Source organism: Capricornis sumatraensis, chromosome 10 (genome assembly GCF_032405125.1).
Source record: "Capricornis sumatraensis isolate serow.1 chromosome 10, serow.2, whole genome shotgun sequence".
In the NCBI taxonomy this organism is placed as follows: domain Eukaryota; kingdom Metazoa; phylum Chordata; class Mammalia; order Artiodactyla; family Bovidae; genus Capricornis; species Capricornis sumatraensis.
In genome coordinates, this window is record NC_091078.1 from 17,522,465 (window position 1) to 17,537,821 (window position 15,357).

The following is a 15,357-nucleotide window of genomic DNA, read 5'->3' on the forward strand; positions in this document are numbered from 1 at the left end:
CTCTGCCTTTATCCATCTCCTTGGGTGCTTTCCTTCAAGACCCAACTCAAGCCCCTCCTCCTCCAGGGAGCCTTCCATTTCCATCTCTCAGAGCACTGGCTCTCCAAGCCTGGAGTGGATTGTGGCCTGTCTCAGCTGCCTCGGACCCGTGCAAAGTGCCCATCGTGACCTGGGCACGCATAGCACCCACTGCTCCCTGGCTGGCAGGTTGGTATGAAGTGAGGACATGACAGAGAGCAGGATCTCGGGCCATGAAAGGGAAACTCACCTGGTAGACAGAGACCCCTGCAGGGGTACCTTCAAGCACCTCGGCCACAAAAGGCAGGTTCTGAAAGGTGGGGTCATTGTCATTGAGGTCCAAGAGATTCACAAACACTGTGGCACTGCTGGTGGCTTTCAGAGGGGGTGTGCCACCTAGGGGGACCACGGAGAGGAGCGGGGAGAGGGGTACAGGAGAAAAAGGGGGAGGGAGAAAGGTGATTCAGAGGCCTTCCATCCCAGTGGCCCCTCCAGGAGGCAGCCTGGGCCTTGCACCCCCAGCCCTCCTCTGCCCCCTAAGGGTGCTCTGGCGGTCACAACTGGGAGGTGGGTGCTACTCCACTCTTGATGATGAAGTTACAGCCCTCCTGGGTAGGCCCCAGGACGGCCAGAGGACATGCACGGGGGGAGGTCCCCAGGTCACTGAGGGTCAGGGGCCACAGCCCAGGCGTGAGGGGAACGTACAGTCCGTGACAGAGACGATGATTCTGCGCATCAGCTCCGCCTCGTGGGGGTCGGGATTCTCCCGGTCCAGCATGACGTGGGTGGTGCGGATCTTGCCTGTGCTGCTGTTGAGGCTGTAGAACTTGTTGGGTGGCTGGATGCTATACACCAGGGTGCCGTTCTCCCCCACGTCTGGGTCCACAGCCACCACCTGCCGGGGGGGAACTGGCCCTTCAACTGAGCCCAGCCCAGGAAGGTTTCTCTGTGGCCTGGGCTGCCTGACCCGGTTGTCTGAGCTCCCATGCTGGGCACCCCACAGCCTGGGCACAGGAAAAATTCTGGCTCAGACTCAGGCACTGGGTCTCCGTCTTGGCTTCAGCAGGGGGTGTCTCTAGGGATTGGGAGGCAGGAGGTTCAGAAGATGAACCACAGTAAGTTGGGGCCAGTCATGTGGCTGTAAGTTGGGGTGGGGCTGGGGGAGGGAGAGGGGTGTTTCCCTGGAGCAGGGGATGCCATATCCGAGAAGGGAGAGGTCTTAGGACAGGGGCCCCAGACACTATGGCCCCTTTAACCTTCCAGCCCCACTGTGGTATCCCACTTGTAAGCCCCACTCCATGAAGGGATCAACCTCAATGCTGACCTAATCCAGGGCAACAAACCCTGTAGCCCATTCTCTCCCAGGTCCCTACGCCCACCAATCTCTGCTCATAGGGAACTCCTCTACCATCTACCTCAGAGGGGCCTGGGCCAGACTCAGTATCACACAGCAGCAGGCGTGGAGCTGACCCAGCTGCCACCCTAGCGGCCTCCCAGGGCCCCAGGCCAGCAGTGGCACCCACCCGTCAGCTCACCCCGACCCTGTGCTGCGGGGGCCACAGCAGCGCCCAGGATGGACAAAATCAGTGGGGTGTGACTGCAGTCCCGGGGCTGCATCAGGACGGTGTCATTCTGAACTCCAGGACACTCGGGGATGACAGCCTGGCCTTGTCAGCTCCTTCATCTTACTTGATGTGGGGCCTTTTGTGCTTTGGCAGCAGAATCTGTCCCTCCTCTGGCTTAAACCCCAGACAGAGGCATCTCAGGGGCCATTAGACCAGAACAGACAGATGGATTGTCCTGCCGAGGGCGCCCGTCTGCCCCTAGGCCCCAGGGAGGCAGGGAGAGGGACCAGTGTTGGCTCTGACTCCAAACCATCCAGGCCTTTTTTCACTTCAGAGAGTGGGACATGGCGCTACTCCCACCCCACCTGCTCAGCCTATGTCCTCCCTTCCCAGCCTTGCTGTAACCAGGGGCCAGGGAGGTGGCCTCAGCCTTCCAGGCCTGAGGAGTCCTCACTGTGCTGTGGGCATGGGGCTAAGTTTCCCCAGGCTCTATAATGGGGGCCCAATCACCGCTGTATTGACAACAAGAGCTCTGTCCCCTAGGCTCTCCTGTCAGCCCACTGATAGAGGAGACCAGAAAGCCTTGTGCTTCTACAATGCTTCTCTGAAGGTAGAGGATGGAGACAGCTTTTATTCCCATTTTTCTGGATGGGTAAACTGAGGCACAGAGTAGCTGAACCACCCTTTCTAGGACAGGCACACTAGCCTGTTGCTGAGTGTGCTGATACACCTCCTATCCCCAAGTGCTAGAGAAGGGGAATCTTGGGCAGCTGCTTCCAAAGGACCATGGTTGGGGATGGGTCCTGACTTCTGGCCCTGCGGCCCCCTCCTGGGTGGCAGGATGGTGCAGGGGCACAGGAGAAGGCAGTGGACTGGAACCCCTCCCGTGAGCTCCCTGCTGGGCGATTGTGTAGAATCTCACCACTTTCCCCTCATTTATTTCCCATTTCACGCCCGTCATTTTTCTCCTGGCCTGACGGGGAATAATTCTCTCCCTCTCCCCTCTCCTTTATTTTGCTGGAGGGCTTTGAAAGGCTCTAAATCAATGCCCATCAGCCAGGTCCTTGAAGGAGGCTGCAGGAGCGGAAGGGAGAGTTGGGCCAAAATCTTACTTGCAAACAGAGGACAGCCTCTCTGCAAGCTCATGCCCATGCAGGTGTAGGGCACATGGGCACAGAGACATGCGCCTGGCCAGCTCCCAGTGCAAGGGAACACGACACACGCTCGTCTGCACACAGCTCTGAAGAAATAAACACTGGGATCACCCTGCACTTCAGGCTTTAGAAGCTGTGGCCAGGGCCCCCTCTAGAGGGGCCCTGGGGAAAGCCCCAGGCCACATGCCCTCATCTCCCTCTGACAAGGAAGATTGAACCCACCTGTTGGAGGGGGGTGCTAGGTAGGATGGGGAAGAAAGTTGAACAAGTCCATCAACAGCTCTCATTCACAAATACTGAACCCTTATAATGTGCCAGGCACTGTGCCAGGTGCTGGGGCTCAACTGTGAATGAGACAGGTTTGATTCCAGCAGGGAGGCAGCTGACGGTGGCAATAGCTCTCATCTGCTGACCATTCACTGTGTGTCAGTGTCCTTTGTGTGTCTGGACTTATTAAATATGACCACAACCTTATCAAGTGGAGACTTTATCCCCATTTTCTACTTAGGAAGATTGGAGCACAGAGAGGTTAAGTAACTTGCCCAAGGTCACACAGCTGGTAAGTGGTATGGCTGGGGTTAGAGCCCAGACCTTTTGGTAGCAGAAAAGGCTTCTCACTTAATCACTGAGCTACACTGCCTCTTAATAAGCAAACAACCTAAACACAGATTGTGGAGTCAGCTCTGAAAGAAATAGTTTGTAGAGAGGTGGCATTTTAAGCTGGGACAGAGGGAGGAGAATGAGCCAGCCATGGGAAGAGTCGGGATGTGGGGGAGGGGTGGAGTAGAGGAAGGAGAGGGCATCCTGTGGGGCTGGAAGAGCTTGTGCAGAGGCCCCAAGGTGGGAAAGAATTCAGCAGGTTCAGGAAACTGAAGGTCCTGCATGTGCTGGGGGTGTGTGGTGGGTGTGCAAAGGCGGGTGGGAGATGAGTCAGAAAGTGGGCTAGTTTCTTTTCCATTGAAATATCACCTCCTCCTGATGTCACCTCTGGGTGAGCTGTTCCCTCCTTAAAGACCACTTTTCTCAAACCCCAGCCACAGATCCTACCTCACTCAGGACCATTATGAGACTGTAGAAGTTCCCAGGGGGGCCCCTAGAAGGTATTACGATATACCCACCTATACACACATACACATATTTCACGGCTATAAAATTTGAAAGAATTTTTATGATTATTCCTTTTGAAATTATTTTGCTATAACAAGCTCAATTAATATGGGCTTCTTGATTTCTGACATCCTGACAAATCATCACATTAAAAAAAATTCTCCAGAATTCTAGAAAATCCAGCCTACAACTTGTCCTTAAATGCAATGAAATTTTTATACACCTTAAATATTGTAATTTCTAAAGTTGTCACAACATGTGTGGCAGATGTTTAATATAACAAGCTTTAATTCTGTCTCTGTTCTTTTTGAAATTCTGAGTAACTCTCTTTTTTTTTTTTCCCCCAGGTCTCAAACACTACCACGAGTCACTGAAAAGCTGGAGTGCCCCAAATGCATGGCTGTGGACAGCCATGTCTACTCAGTACTGAGGGGTGGACTCACATGTCCTCCTCCCCGGAGTTAAAGTGGGGCAGACCTTGTGGGCCACGCAGGTCCAGTAAGGAAGGGCCCTGGCTTTTATACAGGGTGAGATGGGAACCAGGGGTGAGTTTCAGCCTCAGAGTGACACGCAGCTCCCTGAAGGCAGAGAGGAAACGCTGCACCCTGAACTCCTGAGCCTGCCAAGTCTGGCATACAGTAGATGCTCACTGAAGGCTTGTGGGGGTTTCCTGGAGAGTGAGGCAACACAGGGCAGCAGGCCCCTGGCCCACTGCCCATACCTGCCCATGGCACAGAGGATGTGAGGAAAGGCTGGAGACCTGGAGAAGGCTGCGGGGGCTGATCTGGGAAACGCCTAAAGCCAAGAAAGTACACTCCCAGCCCAGCAGACCTACTCTCTGGGCAGCAGGCCGAATGCTGCCCCACACAGCCACTTTCTCCCCTCAGTTTCCTCTGGGAGGAATGTCCCAGACATGTAAAGCAAAGGTAAGAGTTGCCTAGACAGGTGTTCAGAGGTGGGCACTCTGCCCCAGCGTTTTGGAGTCTGGCTGGGGTTATCCTGGTCTAGAGTCCATGAGGTGGCAGCAGAGAGTGCCCACTGGAACTGGGAGTGGTTGCCAAGTCTGGCTTTGAGCTGGAAGGATTCCCCAACCTGGGACTTTGAGAAAACAGATTCCAGATCCTGCACCCTACTGGAATCCCTGGGAGGGGATCCCGCCCAGAGGTGAGAGTCATTCATATTAACATGCAGGAAGGAAGACAGGACAGGTGTGATGGCCAACCCCTCTCCCTCTTTCCCTCTCTGTCCTTCCTTCCAGGTTGACATCTTCCTCCATCGAGACCTGGCAGACCTTGTCACTACTGCCTGTGGTTGAGGAGGGTAGGGGTGGGGAGGTTAGGCATCACCAGTCCGAGGTTGCCTGCCCTCAGGGTGGGGTAGCCTTCCTGAAGAACTGGATATGAAAGTTTACCATCCCTTCTCCCATCCTACCCGAGTTCTCCAGTTTTTCAGGACCTGGGCCACCTGTCAGGGCGCCTGAGCCAGCAGAGGGGCAGAGGTCAGGTAGTTTCAAAGTCAAACAGACTGGTTTGAGTCCTGACATGATCTCTTACTATCTCATCAGCTCTGTGATCTTGGGCAAGTCCCTCGAACACCAAGTCTCCATTCCCTCTATTGCACAGTGGAAGCAAGGAATCCATCTGCCATGATGTGGGATCCCCATGAAGATGGGATAATCCATGAGATGTACCCAGCACAGCAGCTGGCATGTCCCAGGCATTCAATAAATGGGTACTTTCGTACTGGTTCAGTTGGTAAAGAATGTGCCTGCAATGCAGGAGACCCAGGTTCGATCCCTGGGTGAGGAAGATGCCCTGGAGAAGGAAATGGCAACCCACTCCACTGTTCTTGCCTGGAGAATCTCATGGACAGAGGAGCTTGGTGGGTTACAGTCCACAGGGTTGCAAAGAGTCTGACACAACTGAGCGTCTGAGCATGTGACCCGTCAGGTTTGTCCATCACAGGGGGCTGGTGTCTGTGGGGCTGGACACTGGGCAGGAGGCTCTCTGAATGAGGCCAAATAGGGTACGAGCATGACGGGGAAAGAAAGCCTCATAAATGTGAATCCCAGCACATAGAGAGTGGGATGCTTGACCCCGGCTTTGCTCAGCCTCCCCAGGACACTGCTCTCCTTTCTGGACGCCCTGAGGTTTTTTGATTGTGTCTCTCACTCCCTATCCTGAGCCATATCCCCACACGCAGCACACCTAGAAGCCTGTGCAAACCTGCAACATCTCATGCCAGAAAGTCCCTGGGTGAGCTCTGAGGCCCCTGCTGGGGCAGCCCTGGGCTTGCTGATCCAGACTGAACGCTGCAGTGCACAAGTGAGGAAGAAGGAAGGTGATGGGGGAAGGGCTGAAGCTTGTGCAATCTGACGGGGGGTTACCGAGGGGGTGGCCAGAGTCCTGGGGTCCCAGGGTAAGGGTGGCCCCGACCTGAACCAGCCCTGGCTCCTCTGGCACTGCCCTTGGGCTGCCAGTGCTCCTTTTGACAAAGTCTGGAGCCTGCTGTCTCCAAGCACTGTGTGAGGGCTTCCCCCAACCCTGGCTATCTTTCACCATGCAAGAGAACATCCGGAACTCTGCTCCGAGAGCTGACTCGGAAACAGCTCCACACTGGCTGGCCCACAGGGCTCACGTGGGAGAGGCAGACACTCCTTGAATAGCCACCTGGAAGCTCTGCTCCCCGCAACCACTTACCGTGGTCACGTCAGAGTCTGGAGGGGTCATCTCCACCAGGTTGATGTAGTAGGGAGCGTCCTTCCAGGTGGGGTGGTTGTCATTGATGTCCAGGAGGGTGATGTTCACCTGTGAAGCCACAAGGGGCACTGTGGGATGCACCTAGCTGAGCTGTGCAAGGACAGTGCCCATGCTGGGGACTCACTCAGATGCCTATGGGCACCTTGGCACTAATTCCACCAGCTCCACCCACTTTGGGGGCCTCAGGAGAGATCCTGGGCTTTCAAGAACAGGAGGGGGCCTAGACCTTTCGTGGAGCTTAGGTGCTGTCCCATTAGGAGACAGAGGAACGGATGAAATGACCTCTGAAATGGTCCCTGCGACCGGGGACGCATTCTGTCCACCCCGAGTCTTGGCTGCAGGTGGCTGACAGGGTGTGGGAGGTTTGCGGTGGGACACCTGATAGGATCCACAGCTTCCCTTTTTAGTTTCAGCTACGAGCCAAGCAATTTCTCTGCTCACCTGCCACCCAGGTAAATTATTTATAGAATTCTAAAGTCCTATTAGCAGGGGCCTCTCATGACTGAATAGAGCACTGGAGATTTTCCTGCCAAGTGGCTGGCCAAGTGACAGCACCCCTAGCCCCTCTGGCTGGGTAAGAATGGGGGCAGCTGCTGTGGATGGGATGAGGGCTGAGGAGAGAGGGCTCCAGATGGATGGCAAGAGAGCAAACGAGGATAAGGAGGGGAGCGGCCGGAGAGACCTGTCAGCTGCTCTTCCTGCCCCACAGCAAGAATGTCTCACCCTACCCTCCTCTGCAGCAATTGCAGCAAAGAGCTCAGTCAGGACCCTCGAATGGCTCTCCTCTAGCTTCTACTCTGAGGCAGGAAGGCCTTGGGTGGGGCTCTGGGCTTCACGGGTCCTACCTGCTCATGGGAGGGAAACCAGGACGTCATTTCTCAGCTCGGCAAGGTAGGGGTGGGTGGTGACAGCCCCCAGGAACCCTCAGGGCCCTGCCTCCTGTTCTGAGCCGCTCTTCCTGGCAGTCCTTTCTCCTGTTTCTTGGCAGGTGCCAGGGCAGGGAGGGAGTTATGGGGCTCATGCCTTCTGCCCAGCTGGTCTTTGGGGGCAGGAGAGAGTATTTGCTCTTCCCAAGCACCCCCATGTCTTTCTTCCCCTAGCTGCAAAGGCCCCAGGGCTGACCTTGGCTGACAACGAAATGGTACCTGCCACCTTCCACGCCCACAAGGCCTCACACTGCTTCGGGACACAAGTGTCCAGGGGCCTAAGTGGAACAAGCTGAAGTTAAGCTGGAGGTGGCAGCCTGTCTGGTAAGTGGGGAGCCAGGGGCAGGGGCTGGCTGAATGCTCACAGTGGCGATGCCGGTTTTCTGGTTGTGGCCCACGCCCCCGTCCACTGCCCGGACGATGAGGATGTACTCAGACTTGGTCTCACGGTCAAGCAGGGAGGTGGTGGTAATTTCACCTGCAATAAGAGACGGGTGCGTGAGAGATGGTTTGGGTGGGCCAGGGAAGGAATGGGGAAGGAGGGAGAGCGCACAGTGTGAGAGAGATGCTTGCAAGATCAAGTGACCTGTGTGAATAGGGGGTGGTGAGATGGTGCTCACAAGGCATAGCAGCCATGATTGGGAACCTGAATCTCAGAGCTGGGCAATATAACCCTAGGAGGAGGAGGCATTTTCAGATGTGGGAAATCGAGACAGATTATCGGACTAGGGGCTGGAAAACAAGGCAGGAGAGTCATCTGGACTCAAGCTCAGTCACAAAGTACCTCTCACTTAGGCTGTGGACATTACCTCACTGGCTTTATCACCTGGAACTAGTTACCTAAATCCCCTGTGCCTCAGTTTCTCCATCTGGTTAAAAAGGAAGAATATTAGGGCCCATCTCATAGGGTTGATATGGGATTAATTTGGTTCTAAACTTAGAGAGGCATCTGGCACTGTTTCTTCATTTGGTTACAGAAATACAAAAACAGGACTGAAACACAGCGAGTGCTTCATGCATGTTCCGACGCGTGGCTCATTCTAGACAGCTCAACCTATAGTGGGTTAAGATTTAATATTAATAGCTACAAAATAGTTTCCTTAATTACCTTGTAACAATGCTTTGAATTTTTTGGTGTATAAATAAGTTATTCTATTAAATATAAACATTTAAAATGGACCATAATCTTTGTTGGGTCAGAAAGATCCCCTGGAGAAGGAAATGGCAACCCACTCCAGTATTCTTGCCTGGGAAATCCCATGGACAGAGGAGCCTGGCAGGCTACGTCCATGGGGTCACAAAAGAGTCGGACATGACTGAGTGATTAAACCACCGCCACATAATCTTTGTCGATCTGTTTTTGGCTTTTCTCTGTGTTTTGGTGTAACTAAGATATGGAAGTCGTTTGGTAGTGGTGTTACAGTAAATGCTTGACAACTGGATCCCCAAAGGGAAAAAAGGGCATTTGCTGATTTCCCTAGTTATAAATATTCCCACCAGGCCCCATTTGAAGCTACCCACTCGGTAGGTAGCACTGAACTTGGAGTTGGGAAGAGATGTACATAACTGGTTCTCATGAGCAGGCATGAGGCAGCACAAGCCAGCTTCATACGGTCTGGCAACTGGCCATCCGCCATCTCACAAGGGCCACTGCAAAGAGCCGGTGCTCTGAGGACAGTGAAGTCCAGCTGTGACTTCTGATGACTGTCCTTTCCAGGAGCTTAGCCTAGGAAAGTTAATTAATTTCTTTGAGCCTCAGTTTTTTCATCTAAAAGAGATTAGTATGCTTTCAAATCAGAGCTTTGTGAGGATTAAATAACTATAGGTGAAGTTTCCAACATTCAGAAAATGCTCTTTTTCTTCCAAGGGACTGTGAGGGTCCTCCAAGGGCAAGGACTGTGTGCTATCCCCATTGGTTGAGCTGTGTGACCTGGAGCAGGCTACTTAATTTCTCTGTGCTTGGTTTATTCTACCATAATATAAGGGAGCTGGGCCAGGGGTCCCTAGGACTCTTCCACTCTCATATTTCCCCTTCCTGCCATGATAAGGAAGCTGGGGTTGGGGGCCAGGGCACTAAGGTGCTAAGGCCAGGAACAAAAGCCTGGTAATCGTTTGCCTGCCAAGCCACACTCCGTGCTGGGGTGGTGTCAATTAATTGGCAGGGCGAGGAAGAAATTAATCTCTAAAAAGTTTTAAACATGAACTTGTCGGCATGATAGATGGCTCCTCCTGTCTGGGAAATTAGATCCAATTAAGGCCACCTCTGTGGAGTGGGCCTGGCTAATTTGACCAAGGTGCTCAGAGGAAAACGCTTACACCTTTGGAGCTGAAGGAGCCGTGTTAAGGCAGCAAGAAAATGTCCAAGTCATTATTAAAGGCCCCAGGGTAGAGATGGAGTCCCTGACTGGGGAGGCAGGGTAGGTGCTGAAAGGTCAGTGTGCCCGCCACTGTATCTGGGGGCGGCACAACAGCCTACATGGCTTTAGAGAACAGAGCGCTGAGAGTTTGGGATCTGGAGTCAGAAGTTCAGGCTCTGTGAATCCTGAGTCCAGTGATTTAACCTCTCCTCTGCCTCAAGTTCCTTGTAAGGAAAACGGGGATGACGTGAAGGTAAGACCTACCTCAGAGTGGTGGTGATGTTGGTCAGAGCGCTTAGAACAGTGCTGAGTGCCTGGCTAATATTCCTTAATGACAGTCCTCTGAACTCCCCAGAAACACAGACTTCCTGAGGCTGGAGGCTCCTGAGTGGTCAGAGGGAGGCACCGGCTTTGTCAGAGGTGGAACAGGAGGCGCAGGCTGGCCCTGGATGTGTTAAGTCTTTGTACACCAGCCATCTGCTCCCCGAGCTTCCAGGAAAGCGGGGTGAAAGAGACTGAAGGCAGGCTTGGAGCACGGAGGCACAGATAACTGGAAGACTAGATGCCGTGCTGGGCCGCGCTGACCGCCCATGGCCAGGATGGCCAGGGTCCATCACAGGTTCCTGCTCCCTTCCCAGGCCAGAATGATGGCTGGAGCGGAGCTGCCAAGCCAGGGACTATGATGTTCCCCAGCCTTCCTTGCATTTGGCAGGGCCATTGCCTGGTTCTGGCCAATGGGATGTGAGCCCCAGTGATGTCTGTTACCTCCAGGTCTGACCCACAAACATCTCCTTGCACAACATCCCACATTCCTGTTTCCTTTCTGCAGTGACCCCCCCGGAGCCACAGCCTGGAAGGAGTCTGGGTCCCCTAGACTCCATGTGGAAGACTGTCCACCAAGCACAGCACTGGATTGCTGCCTGAGTTACAAGTTCTATTGTGTTAAGCCACTGAGATTTCAGGGTTGGCCTGTTCAGCATCTACAAGTGCCCTTAATACACAAAGGAGAACTTGGAAGTGGGGAGCCTTGCACGTCCACTGAGCTGACTCGGAGCCCCGTGAGGGTGAGCCATGTCTTATTCCATTCTCTTTCCCCATCACCCAGCATAGCACCTGGTGGAAAGCAGGCCCCCACTGACAGCTGAGTGAAGGTATGAATGAATGTTCAGAGGCCTCGCCTTCCTTTCCAGCTTCTGACTTAGAAGTCTGGGGAATCTTGCTGCTTCTTTCTGCCCTGCTTCCCTCCCAGCCTCAAGGAGGACAGAAAGCTGGAGGGAGGCATATGGAGAAATGAAGAAGAAAGGAGAGTTATACGGGCTGAGCAGGGAGCTGAGGATGGGGGCCCCAGGGTGAAAGGACCAAAGAAAATAATGCTAACAACCTAACTTAGTCAGTACTTACTGTTGCCAGGGACAACTCCAAGCTCTCTATAATGATCCTGTTTTCACACGACAGCCCTAGTATGTATATCCTCTGCAGGTGGGGAGACTGAGGCACATTTCATGTTAGGAAGAGAAGCCAGGATTGGAGAATGAGGTCAGCCACTGAGACACTTAGGCTTGAAGAAAGGTGTCCTTGAAGAGCAGTGGTTTAGCCAGATAATTGTGAAATGGAACATATTTAAACCATGACTCTTCACCACCGGAAAGACATTCTTTGGTGAATGAATTCACATTGTGATTTTTTTTTTTTTTTAAGATCAGTAATCTCACTCGGATATTTTAGGGATAAGGCCAAGTGCTCCAAGCTGGTGTGCTCAGGAGACTCTGGCCCAGAGGACGGTCCCCAGGCTGGGAGCATCAGCTGAAGGTGCAGAGGGTCAGGGCTCACCTGAGCGGGCATTGATCCGGAACTGGGAAGAGCCCTCCAAGGAATAGATGATGGACTCCTGGCCGTATTCCCGGGAGCGGTCCAGGTCTGTGGCATTCAGGAACAGCACCGTGGCTCCTTACGGGAGACAAAAGGAGTGGGGTCTGCTCATCCTGGGCTCACAGCCCCAGGCTCTGGGAGCAGGCACAGGAAATGGAGGAGACCTCAGAGGGCAGGAGGCCTGCCCCAGGGGCCATCTGGGGATGAGAGTGGGCTCCACCACCTGCTCCTGTGGCCCAGACTCCTGGGCTGTGTGGGAACAAGGCTCCATGGGAGGGAGTGGAGCCTGGGAGGGGTCAGGCCCGCCCCCTTCCTCCCCCAGCTCAGTCCTGGTCCAGCCCCAGAGCACACCATGCCCCACCCCATCCCTCCCTGACGCCACCACAGTAAATGAGCTCAGAATGGCCAGCTTAGACTTAGACTCAAAAAGAAATGAAGCTCCATATTAAATTATTCAACATTTACTGTATTCAATTTTGGTCTTATTTTATCTTGCTCACAAGGAGAATTTGTAAAGGGTTTTAATTTTCTCTTTACTGTCCAGTTAAGGCCCTCACTTTCATCTCTGTGAAACCCTGGGTCAGGGGTTCAGCCTTTCCAGTGGCCTGTCCAGACTCTGAGGGCAGTCTTTCCTACAGCCATGCCCCCAGGGCTTCCGGCTCCCTCCTTCCAGCTCTGGCAGGGTGGTGAGAAGGGTCAGTGTGTGGCCTTCTAGAGTTACCATGCCCTGGGTGGAATCTGGTGGGACCTCGGGCAAATGCCTTACTTTGAGCCTTAGCTTCTTCCTCTGTAAAATGGGTATAACTATAAAGCCTGGCTTGTGGGATGGCTGGTGAGGATCCTGTGGGATAAAACAGGTGAGACACAGGTCTGACCCATGTCAGACCATGGTATCTATCATGCTGGTGAATCAACAGCTCCTGGGGGGTGTGAGGGCCGGGCAGGGGGCTGTGGACAATCAGGTCTTTCTGGGTTTCTGGGTCCCCCTGGGGAGCCGTGGGGCCCCTGATCTGACTCCTGGTCCTGTCCTGACAGGAGGACAGGCACCTCTGCCCAGGTACACTCCTTTATTCCAGCACACTCAGCGTGGAAGAGGATAAAGTGCAGGATGAAGGCCTCTCCTGTCAGAGTCTCTGGGGACAAAGGGGAGTGCAGGGGGCTGCTTCAACAGCGGTGTTCTCCAGGGGCTGCCTGAGACTGGCATGCGGCAGGGTGGGCTGGGCCCAGCTTGGGGCCTGTCCAGCAAATCATCAGACCCCAGGTGGGTACCTTTAGAAGGTCTCTTCAGAAGGCCGGCAGTGCTAGGGAAGGTTACCTCTGGTTCCAGCTGCTCCCTGACTCCTCTGCTATCTCTGACTCAAGGTGTCCCAGACTCCTGCAACTGTCCCTGCTCCAGCTGTCAGATTCCAGCTGTCCCCTGGCTCCTCCGGGCGACCCTGACCCCTCCAGCTGCTGTAGCAATTCCTGACCTGAGTCTCCCCCACGGAACATCCGCTCGGGGTGTAAGGGTAAAGCTTCTGGCCTGCTCTGAGCACAACGCAGGTGTGGAGCTGGTGGCTCTGGGTCTGCAAGGTGGGTCCTGGCACTTGAGATGCGGCCCAGGGAGGAGCCTCCCATTCTCTCCTCACCTAGAAACACTATCCTCCAGGGCGACCCCCTCAGCCATCACGGGCCCTGGGACTGGCCTCATGCCCCATAAACCTGGAACTTTCAGGGCACTCTTGTTTACCTGAGGTTGCTGAATAAATCCTCAGCCATTATTCTCTTCCCTGAAGGAAAACTAGCTACAGGGGGTGTAGGGACCAAGCGCAGGTGCAGGGACCATGCCTGCACATGGTCGGTGCTCTGGAAGAAACTGCCGGCTGGTGGACAACCACACACCTCCAGAGGTTCCACTTGTGGGAACACCGGGAGGGCAGGGGGCTCTGGTACGTGGGCAAGGCTAGGCCTGCACCCTGAACGCTGTGGCTGCTGGCCTCCCCGACCCGGGCCATACCTGCCATGATGTTCTCCACCACAGACACAAAGTAGGCAGGCTTGCTGAAGGTGGGGGGGTTGTCGTTCTCATCCTGGAAAGAAAACGGACAGGCTTCAGGGACCAGGGAGGCAGTCTGGATTGGTCACTGCAGGGAGGCTGGACACGGCTGGCACCAAGGAACTCTGCTGACCTCAGTGTGTCACAGAGCCAGGTGGGGTGTCACGAGGCAATCAGGTGACCCTCCAGCTGGGCTCCAGTTCACAGTGGCAGGACAGGCCTTGGAGAAACGTGTGGGAGTCGAGAACGGACGGTGATGGCCAGAGCGATGGAGAATGAGGCGCCAGTTGGGACTGCCTGTAACTCCCAGTTCACCTGGCTCTCCTGTCGGTCTCCCAGCTGAACTCCAAGTTCACTCCAGTTCTCTCAACCTCAGCTCATCAGTCCCACACTTGGACCTTCCCATCCAGCTCCACCAAGATGCTAGTAGAAGGTTCCAGGAACCCTACTATCAATGTTTGCCCTCTTAGAAATGAAGGGAGAAAGGAGTATCTCAACCCAGAAGATACTGAAGTATGCAATGGCAGGCAGGGGGCTCCCAGAGCTGGAATTCCAGACACTTCTGCACACGCATAAGAACAGCAGCACCTCCACCTGCTGAGCAAACCCGGTCCAGAGCCCCCAGCTCCGGTCCTAGAGCAATCCCTCCTCAGGCCCAGCCTGCATGAATGGCCAGAAGATGGTGCTAAGCCAATGGGTTGACCTAGCAGTGCAGGGCCCAGGGCCCAGCCTCTGCCTCCTCCTGCTCCCACAGTTCCTCCACAATCGGGCAGACTTCCCTACCCTTGAAGACTCTGGCCCTCAGTGCCCATCAGCCACTTTTGCAATCACACAGCGAGAGTTCCTCCCCGTTTCTTCCTGGAAGAAGCCTCGCTGGCCCACATGGCTTGGTGCCTTCTCCCCCCTCCCCAAGAGCCCAGCATGGAGCTCGGGGGCAGACGGGTGGCAGCCCCCTGGGGAGTCTGTAGGCTTTGGCTCTCAGTGATGCAGACTCCCAGGGGCCCACGTCTCCCCTGGACTGGGAGCCCTCTGGCGGAAAGGCTCCTCTAGTGAGTCTCTCTGCTGGAGTCACTCACTTCTGGCTGAGCAAACAGGAAGAAGGAGGTGGCCTGGACACAACATTAGGAATCAACTATTTGATAAGACAAATTTAAAAATTAAATTAGAAAGGAAGGAGACAGCCTGATACCTGGCTGTCCACTCCTTGGGACTTCAGAGGCTCCCATCCTGCTGGGACTGTGGTGCCCAGAGTGTAGCGCTCTTGTTCCCCAATCTGGCCCCTGGCTCTGGACCACACACCGGTCCCCGCTGACCTGTCCCTCTCCCCAGCCTCAGAAAACTGGCAGTGTGAGGCCCCACCTGATGTCTGATGCCCAGCAGCATGCCTGGTCATCCCTGGTGTGGGCACGAGTGCCCCATATATGTACATATTTAAGCCTTCTGCTTGGCTGCACGGAACGGCGTGGAGAATGTCAGTGACAGAGCATGAGGCAGAAACTTATTAGCGCTGATATTTCCCCGGATCCTGGCGCTACATTCGCTATTAGTTCTAATTCAGCGGCTCCCT

The 15,357-nt window shown here is 54.5% G+C and overlaps 1 protein-coding gene across 1 annotated transcript in view; it reads right to left on the bottom strand.

Moving 5' to 3' along the window:
* Positions 1–15,357, bottom strand: part of CDH23 (cadherin related 23) — a 388,322-nt gene that overhangs the window by 113,061 nt on the left and 259,904 nt on the right. The window contains exons 18-23 of the mRNA XM_068981694.1: positions 13,752–13,824; positions 11,717–11,833; positions 7,895–8,007; positions 6,544–6,651; positions 724–913; positions 269–414 (exon numbers count right to left, since the gene is read on the bottom strand). Of these exons, the coding sequence (XP_068837795.1) occupies positions 269–414; positions 724–913; positions 6,544–6,651; positions 7,895–8,007; positions 11,717–11,833; positions 13,752–13,824 (747 nt within the window). The remainder of the gene's footprint in view (positions 1–268; positions 415–723; positions 914–6,543; positions 6,652–7,894; positions 8,008–11,716; positions 11,834–13,751; positions 13,825–15,357) is intronic.